General features: G+C 37.8%; 1 protein-coding gene across 10 annotated transcripts in view; it reads right to left on the bottom strand.

Moving 5' to 3' along the window:
- Positions 1-3,137: 3,137 nt before the first annotated feature.
- The window catches only part of ANKRD28 (ankyrin repeat domain 28), a 205,317-nt gene continuing 194,507 nt past the window's right edge, over positions 3,138-13,947 (bottom strand). For all 10 annotated transcript variants that reach the window (XM_032332459.1, XM_032332505.1, XM_032332487.1 and 7 more), the window contains 4 exons: positions 13,667-13,749; positions 13,136-13,218; positions 12,261-12,352; positions 3,138-6,414 (listed from right to left, as the gene is read on the bottom strand). In XM_032332459.1, coding sequence (XP_032188350.1) covers positions 6,128-6,414; positions 12,261-12,352; positions 13,136-13,218; positions 13,667-13,749 — 545 coding nt within the window. In that variant the 3' untranslated portion in view covers positions 3,138-6,127. The remainder of the gene's footprint in view (positions 6,415-12,260; positions 12,353-13,135; positions 13,219-13,666; positions 13,750-13,947) is intronic.

Raw genomic sequence — 13,947 nt, 5'->3', positions numbered from 1 at the left:
AATGCATTTTTATTATTTCTACTAGGTCTCAAACGTTACTCACAGCATTGCTGTTATTTTGGGTACCAGGAATGAACCAACTTCCTATTTTTGAGGGAGAGGAGCTTGGCCAGCTATTACATTGGCATGAAGCTCAAGTCTTGGAGCTTAGTGCTAACCTGTCCAATCCTAAGCATTGTACCACCTTCATTCCTAGCTGAAGGTGAAGAGATACATGCCATGGACTGGGGATGGCTGACCCAGCAGGCATCTAATAAACACTTTCAATCAATCCAGATCAAATGACAACCTCTCTCTATTCAAATGACAACCGATCCCTAGGTTGGCCCATGACATGCTTTTGGGTTAGGTAACCTCAGCAGAATCCTAAGGTTTGCTTTTGTGGATTAGCTCACCCTCTCAATCTACTTTTTCCTCTTTTATTAGTTTGTTACTTTAACATTCCTCCACTTCTCAGCAAAATCTGTGTTTCATGTCAGGATTTTTGTGTAATTCCCTAGTGTACAAACAGGCAAGGCAGTCTTTATCCTCAAGGATCTCCCCCAAATACCAATATCTCGAATAGTTATCCAGTTATTCTCACAAATCTTTCTTTGCAGAGTAATTACAATTACCTTTCTTGTCTGTCTCCTCAACTAAGACATAAGCTTCCTGATGGCAGGCACCTTACCAAGTTCACTGCTCTATCCCTGGTGTAGTTCCAGTATTTATATGGAACTTATCACAGGATATGTACTCAAGAAGTGTTTGCTAAAGGGCTAAATAGGTCTTACAAGTGAAAATGCAACTTTTCTTAAAGTTTAGAGAAGGATAAAAGAGGAAAAAATATGTTAAGATTAAATTACTGGCTTTTCTAATTAAGGAAATACGATTTCAGCCTGTACTTAGTCCTAAGTTAAGAAGAAGACCAATAAAAATCCTGTGAAGGGCAAGAGGAGAAAAAAACCACAAAGAAAATGAGGACATAAAAATGAGGAATGAAGCGGAGAAATGGAGACTTCTACAAGTGCTGGAGCGGGAGCGCCTGGCTGGCTCAGTCAGTGGAGTGTGCAACTCTTGATTTTGGTTGTGGTTTGAGTCCCACGTTGGGTGGAGAGATTACTTAAAAATAAGATATTAAAAAAAAAAAAAAGTGCTGGAGATGGGGAGATGGAGAAATGATCTAGACCAAGTGGAGTGCTTTATGGACCAGTGTTTTTTTTGTTTGTTTGTTTAGAAGTAGTCACTAGTCAAGCTTTACTTTCTATCTTACATTAGACTGGGCTCTGGTTTGGAACGGATGTCACAGTAAGACGTAAGAGGGGACTGGTGCTACATTCTTGTGGAATTTTAGGTAAGAGAAAGGGTAGATTCTTCACCTTTGGAAAAGAGTAAATCCAATACCTTCTAATCAGTTCTGCACTGTCAAAGAACTTTCCAAGTCAAGATATATTTTTGCTACCCAGTTTCATATCTTAACTACCTACATGAGAAGGGATCCACAAGAAAGAATGAACCGGCAAAAAGCAAAGACTATCAAGAATGCCTACGGACAAACTAAAAACAATGACTGGTTGGCTCATCATTTCAGGGCTAAGTGAAATGTGGAAACTGAGCTCAAACTATCCTTCCCCAACATGCAGTGTCAAAATGGCCCCATCCAATTGAGGTTGGGCTTGGCCATAGGATTTGCTCTGGCCACGGAAGTATTAGCAGATGTGATGCATGCAGAAGCATAAACTGTGTTTGTGTGATAAGGCTTGCCTTCTTGTGCTTTTGTCATCATCACGTAGAAGTTCTGGACAACTTCTGCAGTCTAGTCCAAGTCTGAAGAACAACACAGAGGGAGCAGACCCAAGCCTACCAGCCAACCTGCAAAAGCATGAGTGAGAATAAATTAAAGTTGAGATTTGGGGCAGCAATAGCAACTGAAACGTAAGTACACATTTTTCTCTTAGACTCATCCTAAGGGCAAATCTTGTTACCTCTTCCTTTACTTAAGCTACATGTCCAGAATCTAGCACACTTTCTGGTAATTAGCAGATATGCAATAAACATCTGTTGTAGTCACATTAACATCTGTTGTAGTCACATTTACGTTTCTTCTAATATTAGTGACTTAGGAGATCAAAACAGAAAGGAACTTACATAGTTTAGTTGTAAAGCAACTTCAAACTTCAAAAGTATCAATTTCAAAAAGGACCAGAAAACATGTTAGAGGTTGTTAGGTGGTTAAGAGTGTAGACTATGGAAATGACTGCCCAGATTTAAATCCAGGCTTTACAATTACTGGCCAAGTGATCTTGGGCAAATTACTTTCACCTTTCTGCCTCATTCCTTATCTGTTAAATGGTACTATTAATAGTACCTATCTTCCCAGATAGTTGTGTGGATTAAGAGATGTATTTCAATTACTTACAACCTCACCCAGTATGTGATAAACACTTAGAGGCATTCTGAGTTATTACCAGCATAAGATGATTTTGAGCAAGGTTATTAAAGTCCTCTTTGCCTGCTCTTCCAGTCACCTATTTATATCTTTTTGTTCTCACTTTTGTTATCTCATCTCTGTACATGTGTATAATTAGCTCTTTTGTAGGTTGGCATGGTCTTTTTGTGCTCTGAAGTGTTTAATGCTGACACCTATTCCATCCTCTCTCTTCCACCAACCCATTTTGCAAACTACTGATTTTGTTCTTTTCACCTAAGATGGTATTTGCCCCTTTCTCCACCTGCTCAAAGCATAGCTGACATTCCTCAGTGCCCAGCCTAAATGTCATCTTTTCCAGGAAGGCCATTCTGATCTTTTCCAAAGTCATCTTTCTCTGATCTTCCTTAGCAGTTCATCTCTACCTCAATTACAATTTTATACTTTCTATTTTCAGGTGTATGTCTTTCCATGAGAAGACTATAACTCCTAGAGGACACCACAATTTCTAGGCTCACTTTCTGCCCACTCCAACCCTCTAGTATATGGCAGGCAAGCAATAAGTATTTGTTGAATGCATGTATTTGAGAAGCCCACGTAGATTCATCTAAATTTTAAGTTTTTTATTGAGAAGCCGTCAAGTTTTCAAAGAAAGGTTAAAAACTCGTTGGAATACTACACATTAAAAGAGAAAGAAGTTTACATATAAAAAAGAAAGACACTTGATTTATTGCATTAAAAAACTTTATTTCATTTAAAAGGTCCAATATAAGCCAAATTAAACCCCAAATTGACGGCTATACTTAGAGCTCCTGAACTAAATGGCACTGTTTGAGTTGAGTGTCTTGTTAAAGGAGGTCATTTGCTATTACCACCATTTCCCCCAAAGTAGTTCTAGAACAGAAGCTGGTATTATAATACACATCAGATATTTCAGATGTCATCTTTCATGCAGAGGTTAAAAAAGCAAACAGGCTTTTCTGTTCTGTTTGAGTATAAAAACCACTACAGAGCAGGGCCTGAATGCTTTTGACATACAAGGTGTAACTATAAAGGAACTTACTGTGCTGCTGTGTTCATTCACTGAAGTTGTCCATGTACGTACTCCAACAATACTAGGGCTGTTCAAATACTATTTGGACCAGTAGCTTGGGATTTCCCTTCATTAGGTGCAGACCAAAGGAAGTGGCTGATCAAGCTGGGGATAGACTATCACAAAATGCGATCACAAAGCAAAGAAACAGACTTCCTAGTGGGCAAGCGATTGAAAGAGCCACCTCACAAATATTTTCAGTAATAGCATCATTTACATAAAGTGATGCAAGATTTAAGTTCTGCCATGTGTGAGGACAAGTTAAAAACAGCTTATTACTTTATAGCTACACCTTGGATTTCATTAGATGGGTAAATCTGTGTTTAATGAGTCCTTCTGGAAATCACTTCAGCAGGTAAGTCAAACAGCCTATAAAAGAGAAGACATGGCAGAAGGCGTGAGATTCATCCTTCCAACATTTTCGTGTTCTCTTGGAGGACAGAGACCCGGGCCCAAGGACAGAAGTTACCAGGAGGGAGGCTTCAACTCCATCTAAGGAAGACCTTTCTAACAGTTAGAGCTGCTCAACAACTGAATGGACTGCTTGGTGAGGTAGAGTCACTGGAAGTGTTCAAGGTGGAAAGATCACCCTTGTAGAAGGGACTCCTGCATTTGTTAAGAGGTTAGACTGGATGAACCTCAGGTCTCTTTCAATTCTGAGATTCTAGAAAATTCCCTCAGGGAATTCAGAAGAGAATTCCTAAAAGGAAAGAGAAAGCACACATATGTATACTTTTAGAATCCTCGAGTTTTTTTTGTTTTTTTTTGTTTTTTTTTTCGTTTTTTTTCAAAAGGTACAATAGAAAATGTAGTCCACTGTCTTTAAAATGCAAATTCACCTTCCTACCACTAATAATTAGGAAGGGTCCATTATGACTTCTTTATATTATAAAGAAAAGATGGAGGATTACATTTATAATTTCTGTAAATATTTTAGAAAAAATGCTTAAAATCTAGTAGTCAATGCCCTAGAAACTTTATAGATTTTTAGGTAATATGCACAGATACAAATACATTATTCATTAAATACAACTCACATCTGTGTTTTATTATACTCTAAAATATACAGGAATCTTGATGTACTGAAAGAGTGCAAGTAAATACAGTATTCAAGCAGTCACTATTTCTATGTACATGCTCATTAATTCTTCAAAAACCCCACAAAATTATCAAATAGATCAAAATACTGTTCTGTGTTTTCACACTTTATATTCAGAAAAACCAGCTGAAATTTACAATGTCATAAGGTTTCCAGTTTCACAATACAAAAAGGATAAAATGAAATTGGGTATCATTTTGTGAAAATTTATGGAACTTTATCCAGATCTGTAAGACTCCCTACATATGTGAAATCATTCTTACTGGGAAAGTGACAGTTACAGTAAAAGCAGAACCTTATCAATTGTCATTTAAAAGCCTAAATGTCAGCCTTTCTCTATTATTTGAAAGGCAATTTTCCAATTCAGCAGGCAATTGCTTCTTTCCCCAAGTAGTAGCTTGTTTAAATCTGAATAGAACCCAATACAGAAATGCCTTCCAAGAGACTGATAATGTTAACTTATCAATAACAAGGGATTTTTTTTTTCCTTTTTGATTATTCACTAATCAATGAAAACAAAAATCCCCCAATCCATTGTGGAGGCACAAAAGTTAACTTAAGTGATGAAGGTGTACCATCCAAAGTAGCAAGGTCAAAAACTCCATTCCCAGGACCACTTAAGCAGCAACAGGGTGAAAATAATCTATTTTTTAATTTCATGAAATTTTCTTCTAGGAAATTCTTTACATTTTCAAACAAAAATAGTTCAATTTTAAACCTAAACCATTCAAAACTGGGCAACGATGGCCTGACCTCAATATATCTCATGCCTACATCACAAGTATTTTCACCCTGACTGCACTCAGTCAGCTGGTTTTTAATTCTAATATTATAAAAGTTGGAATTTTTAAATTTTTATGTAAAAGAAAAAATGTAAAAATACATCTGCTTTCTCTCATGGTTTAATACAGTATTCGAAGGCTTTCAGATGTTTTCTTTAAAAAAAAAAATCAAAATTTAAAACCAAATCTCAGCTTCATTTTTCAGAAATATTAAAGTTTGGTTTAGATAATGTCTCATTTCACCTATTCTGGTTTCCACAAAATGGCATTCTATTAAAAACTTTTAAGTTACTTGGTCCTTTGGCAATTTGCTGTGCACATAATGCCTACTGTATCAAACTTTTATTGCCCTTAAATTTAGTTGTAGTTTTACTGGTAAAACTTAAATCTAGTGTTCTTATCTCTTCTTTAACAATAGTGTTGCTTGTGTAAGCAGGTTAGGGTGCACAGTGTCCCAAATTATTCCTGGCACTGCAAAACCAAATTAAACAATTCCACAAAGTAACTTGACATCAAAGTGTTTTCCTCTGGTCAAGTCTATTTCAAGATTCTAGAAGTTCCTTTTGCAAAACTTGCCTTTAAAATTCTTCTTCCTAATGTCATCACATTTCTCTTATTTGCTCACTCTGCGATCTTCCCTCTTAGGTTGCATTTATAACGTGAATCAGAAAGTGCCTTTTTCCTGAAAAAGCACAGTCTGCAGCATTAGTGTCCGAACTCCTCACTCAAACCTCTGGCTCGGCCTCTTAGTAGGTCTCGGAATCAGAGTCATTGAGCTCGTCCACATCGGTGTATAAGTACTCCTGTTCCCCACCAATGTTGTTGAAACTGCAATAGGAACTAGGTTCATTCCTCATGATGGGCAAGGCTTCAAAGCTGACTGTTTTTGAGGTGTTGGTGTAACGATTAATGGCGTTGAAAGTCAGGGATGATAAAGGGCTACTTGACGAGACAGGCATCATGGTGGCCAAAATGAGAGCGAGGCAATCAGCCACATCCTTGTTGGGGGCACAGGCCAAAGCTGGGGTATAGCCTAGAATTAAAGATAAATTTCAGTAATTAAACATCAGGAGATAAGATAATAAGCCCAATGGCCTGTAGTTCTAGACAGTTTAAATTACTTGGCTTATGATAAATTGGTTTAATAGAATGATTCAGAAATTTCCAATCAGTAGAAAAGAGTAAAGTCCTAGAAATTTAGGGTGGGAGGAGGATATGTGTGTGTGTGTGTGTGTGTGTGTGTGTGTGTGTGATGTTACAGAAAAGGAAACTGAGGCCCAGAGATGGATGATTTCTCCAAGATCTCAAAACTTATCCATAACCACCTAAATTCACAGAAGATACAGAACTAAAATTAAAACAAATAAACAAACAAATAAAAACCCTTAGATTGATCAAGCTTGCTTCAGAGTGGTGAAAGAGTCTTAGCAATTTGTAGTTATATTTAGTGCTACATACTGAGAAATCTAAATGTGTACAGATTCATGAAGAAGCACTGAACAGGTGCTCAAAGATGTGTGTTCAATGAATAGAATGACACTTGGCCGTTGATCAACTTTTCTCTTAGGGACACAGAACACTGAAGAAAAACAGGAGATAAACAGGTAAACTTTAAAAACTCCTAAGTCAAGGGGCGCCTGGGTGGCTCAGTGGGTTAAGCCTCTGCCTTCAGCTCAGGTCATGATCTCAGGGTCCTGGGATCGAGCCCCTCATCAGGCTCTCTGCTCAGCAGGGAGTCTGCTTCTGCCTCTCTCTCTCTGCCTGCCTCTCTGCCTACTTGTGATCTCTATCAAATACATAAAATCTTAAAAAAAATAAATAAATAAACATGAATGTAACCACTATCCAGATTAAGAAAGAGAGTATTACCAGCAAACCAGGAGCTCCACATGTCCCTTCACTATCCCTTTTCTCTTCCATAAAGGTAACTACTATCCTCAATGATATGGTAATCATGGCTGTCCTTTTCATTTTAGTTATATTCAAAAATGCTATAGTTTAGTTCTGACTTTTCCTGAACTGAATATAAATGGAATCATATAGTATATATTATTTTATATCTGACCTCTCTCACTTAACATTATGTCTGTGAGATTTATCCATGTTGTTGTATGTAACTATAGTCAATTCATTTTCATTGTTTATACATTCCATTGTTGTGATTACACCATAGTTTAGTTATCCATTCTAGCTACTGGACATTTGGCTGTTTCCTGTTCTCTTATATATTTTTATCCATGCTTTATTAGCCTTGAGAAGGAAGAAATATTTTTTTCCCTTCAAAACTCTCCCCCTTTTTAAGGGTCAAAGGGAACAACTGATGTTCCTGCAAACTTGGCAGGAGTGACTGAAGGGTGTGCATTTATTTTATTTATTTTTTATTTTTTAAACATTTTATTTATTTGACAGACAGAGATCACAAGTAGGCAGAGAGGCAGGCAGAGAGAGGGAGGAAGCAGGATCCCCGCCGAGCAGAGAGGCCAATGCGGAGCTTGATCCCAGGAACCCGGGATCATGACCCGAGCCGAAGGCAGAGGCCCAACCCACTGAGCCCCCCAGGCGCCGCGGGTGTGCATTTTTAAATTAAACCCTGTTTACTCAAAATGAAAGAACTCTTTCAAGAGTTCTTCTCTAAGTCTGAGGGTGCCTGCTGGACTGCAGAACAGGCAGGCAGAACAACCCTTTAGACACGCCACGATGCCTTGGATCAGAGTTAAGGGTGGAGGGGGAGAAGAGTATCTCAGAAGTGTTCTACAGTTGGAATATGACAAAAAGCAGGCTCCTCTCCTCTGCATGGAGTTGACAGGGTCAGCTAAAGAGAAAAGTAAGAGAAGCAAATTGCCTCAGGATGAGGGTCTAATCTATCCCATGCAGGTATAAAATATTTTGTTCCTCCAGAAAATCCATGGAAATATATTGCTATGACTTGTCAACTCTGGGTCCTGATTACTATTTCACATTGCAAAGTGTGTTAGAAGATACCCAGGTGGTCACAGATGACCTTCATTATCATGGTATATTATCCCTTTTGTTTATTTATAAGGAAAAAAATATAAAAAATATTGAAAATTATCAACAAAGATCTGAATACTAGCTAATGATTCCGAGTCTCATTATGTGGCCAAATATATAAAGTTAGCATTTTAGGCTGCTCATTTTACTCTCTATATAGAGAGTATTTCCAGAGTAGCTGTATTTCCAGAAATTGATTTACTGAAAATGAAAATTTCTTTTAAAACTCTGTAGTCTGAACTTACAGGTGTTATCATTCACTTCTTTGGATCTCATGACTATACATACTTATGATTCCCAAATCTTTATGTCCAACCTAGATTTTGCTTTTAGTCTCTAGATCCATATGTCCCATTATCCACTTGGGAGCTTCCAGTGCAATTTTCTTGTGCCCCTGTATGAATCTAGCTCTTACTCCTACTTTCCAGTCTTAAACAATGGCACTCCTATCCACACAGCACTCCAAGCCAGGAGGTATGAGACTTCTTCTCTCACAAAGTACCAATGATTCCCTCCATAAGATCTCTAGAAACATTTATATCTTTTCATCTCCAGTGTCTCTACCTTAATTCTGGTTACCACCTTCTCTCACCTGCAAACATTAATTTGTTTTCCCATTCTAATCTTGCTCTCTCCTTCAGACTAACTGCTAACTTCCCAGTGCACAGATCCTTTGCCACTTAATCTAAGAGGCTCTGGCCCAACTCCAATTTTTACTGGTCCTGTGCTCTATCTCTAAATATGCCACTCTCTCTGCTTAGAAAGCTCTCTCCCCACTCTCTTACTTGTCCTTTAAATTTCGGCTTACAGGTCCCCCTTTTTTGGGGTTGGGGGATGCCTTCCCTGATCCTGTAAGAAAGACTTCAAACACTCTCTTACCTGTTCTCACAGCATTTTAAGTTTACTCCAAATGAACCACTTTCAGTGCATTGTAACAGCCTGTTTATACTCTCCATTTAAAGAAATAGCCAGTCTTACTCTATACATCCTATCTTCAGAATGGAGCACAGTGCCTGGCACAATCACTCACCCAGTAAATAATCACTCATCATGTCCAGGAACTCTCCTAAGCACTTAGAATATAACAGTAATGCAACTGATACAGACTCCCTGGCACTGTGGAGCTTCTATTCATTCTAGTGGGGGAGACACACAATTGACATAATAAAAAATTAAATTATATATAAATAGATATATAAATGATATAAAATGTATATATATATTATACATAAAATATATAAATTATATATAATTATATAGATATATAAATATATCTATTTGAAGATAAGCTTTATGGAAAAAAAGAAAGCAGAAAGAAAAGAGCAGGATGACAAGGACTGAGAATGCTGTGGCAGAGGTCTATAACAGGTGTAGTATAAATCGGTTCACCACAGGCTTTACTAAGAAGATAAAACTTGAGTAAAGATTTGAAACAGTTAAGGAATTTACTCAAAGACTTGCTTGAGGACAGAGTGTTCCAGGCAGAGAAAGTAGCCAGGATAAAGATCACAACGCACATAGATCCCTGGTGTGTAGGGGCTGGCATGACAGAATGGAGACAAGAAAGAGTAGGAGATGAGGTTAGAGAGGAAATAGGGCAGTGGACTAATCATGAAGGGCCTTGAAGATTACTGTGAGTCAAGTGAGATTCAAATGAGTAGTATCTTGTCACATATTTTGAAAGAATCCAGGCCAGGGTGGTAAGCATAGAAAAGGTGGAACTACTGGAGGTAGATCAGTAGTATATGAAGGACTGTACACTGGGTATGAGAAAGAAAAGTCAAGAACTCCAGGTTTTTGTCCTGAACAATTACAAGGATGGGATCATTACAACTGAGATCAGGAAGCTGTGGGGAGAACAGGGTTGGCAGGGAAAGGAGAAGAGTCAGTTCAATTCTGGACGAGTTAGGTTTGAGCTGTTTATTAGATACCCACATAGTACTGTCAATTAGGCAGCTGGATCTGCAAAGATCACATCTCTATAGAGACTGAGAGGTCTGGGCGGGAGATATAAATCCAGAAATTCTCAGCATGTACATTGTATCAAAGAACCAAAGGACTGGATATAGATAGGGGAAGCAAAAAGAACCAAGGACCAAGTCCCAGAGCCCTCAAATATTAAGAAGTTAGGAAGAAACTTCACAAAAGAAACTGAGAAGGAATAATGAGTAACACCGGGTGAAAAACAAAAAAAGTGTTAAATCCTAAAAGCCAAGTAAACAAAGTTTAACAAAGAAAAAAGTATATACCTGAAACTCTAATGTTGCATGTTAATTATGCCTCAATTAAAAAATTATAAAAAAAAAAATTTCAGTCCCAGGGAATCTGGCTACTTAATCCAACCATCAAAACAGCAAAGTTACAAACCCTCACCCAGTTATCAATTGAAGGAACCAGGCATTTATGAATGAAGGCAGACTGGGTTCACCTACAGAAGGATACTGTAATCAAACCAAATGACTCTCCCTCTTACCCCAACCTAAAGTGATCTGTACCTATTTATCCATGTAATAGTGTGCAGTATAAAAGAAAATATGGAGATTATTTGGGAGAAATATTGAACACTTGCTATGGCAGACTGCAACCTGCACATCCCTAGGTACTCCCTTATATCCTGTATATTTTAAATTCTATATTAAAACCCTTATTCATGTAAAAAAAAAAAAAAAAGAAAGAAAAAGGAATAATCAATTGTGCCAAATTCTGAAAAGTCAGGTACAATGAGAACTTAAGAAATGACTCAATATTGTGGAGATCACTGGTGATCTTGAGGACAGTGTACCAGTGTGGTGGGGGCAAAGAAGTGGTGGCAGCAAAGATCTGACTTGGTGAGGGGTCTCAGAAGAGAGTAAGAGAGGGGAAGGTGGCAGCACAGCCGCCTCAAGTCAACACTTGAGTAACTGTGCTGCAAAGGGGTACAGTTTTGCACACTTGAGTAACTGTACTGCAAAGGGGTACAGTTTTGCACACTTGAGTAACTGTACTGCAAAGGGGTACAGTTTTGCAGTACTTGTACTTGTGGAATAGTTAGATTAATGGGATTTTTTTTTTTTTTAAAGATTTTAAGAGAGAGTGCATAAACCAAAGGGAGGGGCAGAAGGAGAAGCAGACTCCCCAATGAACAGGAAACTTGATCCCAGGACCCCAAGAACATGACCTGAGCCGACAGCCCCTGACTGAGCCATCCAGGTGCCCCTTATATAGAAGATATTTTATTTTATTTTATTTTTTTTTTAAAGATTTTATTTATTTATTTGACAGAGAGAAATTACAAGTACACTGAGAGGCAGGCAGAGAGAGAGAGAAGGAAGCAGGCTCCCTGCTGAGCAGAGAGCCCGATGCGGGACTTGATCCCAGGACCCTGAGATCATGACCTGAGCCGAAGGCAGCGGCTTAACCCACTGAGCCACCCAGGCGCCCCATAGAAGATATTTTAAGATGAGGGAAATAATGTTTATACACATGGGAATAATCTAGGAAGGATCCTACAAAAAGTCCTGACCTGAATCCAAGGCAGATGCTTAACCAACTGAGCCACCCAGGCATCCTTGAAGATTAACTTTAGATAAGAACCTGGCTCTTAAGGGCCTTGATAAGTATTTGCTGACCGAACAAATTATCTGAATACTAAGATGAATGAAGGTGGTAACATTAAACCAGGTAGTAAAATTCAGAAGTTTATCTCTTATACAGACTCTTCTTATTTTTCTTGCCCTATTCCCTTTGCCACATGGTATTATTCAATATTAATTTCAGCTCTCCTCTTTAACCAACACAAAATATCCACATTTATTTCACTTCAAATATGAATAGGAAAATAAAACCTTCAGTAAAATATAGGTTAAGGAAAAATACATAACTACTTACCATTTTCATCTACTGCAAGCACACTTGCTCCTTTCCCCAAAAGTTCCTGAACCACCATTGTCAGCCCATTTCGGGCAGCAACATGCAGAGGTCTGTGAGAAAAAAAAATACATGTGTATACACACATAGGTACGTGGCCCTGAGTACGTACGTGTACACACACACACACACACACACAAACACACACACACTTTCTTTTGCAATTCTGGTTGTTGAAGGGCATTTTTGCTAAGTTGTGATGACCCAGAAATATAAAATTGAGGAACCCAATCCTAACAGCAATATAGATGGGAATGGGGGACAAAATCAAAGTGCAGAGTGCACTGCCAAACCCTCCAACGTGCATAAACATAGCACTATCCCCTGACCCCAGAGCCATCTATCTTTACAAATACCTTTTGTTTGCTTCCTTCTAAGACTCAATGGTTAAAAAGGTTTTACTAAATAAACTGCATTCTTAAGTTGTTTTAAAAAATGATGTTGGCAAATACATAGAATATACAATAAAACACTAACTGAAACAGTACAAATTTCAATAGGCTTTGAAAAAATTTACAGGTTCTGTGGCTAGTTTTTGGACCCTCAAGAGATCTGACATGTGAATGGGAACCAGTACTATAATTTATTTATTTTTAAACCAAGACTCAACATAAAACAGCAAATGGAAATTGCAAGAGAAAAATGGGAGACTCTGATCTAAGATCTAAGGGGTCACTTGAAAGACAGCTGTTCACATTAAGAACTTCATTCTTTCTGAAATCTCTCTAGTTTATAGATACATGTCAAGTTTTTTACCTCATTTATTGCTGGGATCAAATAACATTATTCTAGTTGACTTTCATAAAACAGGTTTACACCAGACTGAAAATACTCACGTTTGCAAGGCTGCATTGGTTGCATTGATGAGGTTTCTATCTGTTATCTTTTCCAGTATTAACAAGGCACTAGTTTCATGACCCTAAAATGATGGCAAATAACTCTTAAAAACTTAATTATCATTAAAGATAAATATACAAAATCAATAAACCTCAACTGTTGTTCATACAATATGTACATGACCATATACATGCCATAGATATTTCTGGCTAACAATGCCTTGAATATTTGTCTGAATGTGTTGGTGGAATAGGGTTGGGGAGAGGACAGGAATATTTAAGTTTGGAGAGATTACATTTAGACTTACACTCCAAAACTTACTTGGCCCACTGGAGACTTTGATATATCATGGTGCGTAACAGGACAGTTAATTTTTTCCCCCCTCAAGAAATCTGATGCCAGTGATCAGTAGAGAGGTTTCAATCTCTAGCTTTGTTCACTTCAGTGCAGTAGGAAAGCTTTACTAAGTTTGGGGAAAAGGCCACTGTTAATATAAACAATGAAAACATACCCTTAAAATGTGTACCTACCTTGCTGCAAGCCAAATGGAGGGCGGTGTTTTTACTGTTATCTTGTAAAGTCAGATCTGCACTAGCACTGCTAACCAGCATCTCTGGCAGGAAAAATTATATCAAGTCTTATATTTACGAACACATATCTTAGATTACTAATAAACTCACTGTAGAGAAATATAAAGATACAAAACAACAATATCCCTCTAGTGAAAGTTTAAGAAAAATACTGTAACCTAAAATATACACACTGTATCATCAGGTTATCCTGTAAGTCACAGACACAATGGCAACATTTA

This window comes from Mustela erminea, chromosome 1 (assembly GCF_009829155.1).
Source record: "Mustela erminea isolate mMusErm1 chromosome 1, mMusErm1.Pri, whole genome shotgun sequence".
Classification (NCBI taxonomy): domain Eukaryota; kingdom Metazoa; phylum Chordata; class Mammalia; order Carnivora; family Mustelidae; genus Mustela; species Mustela erminea.
This window is presented reverse-complemented; position numbering and strand designations above follow the sequence as displayed.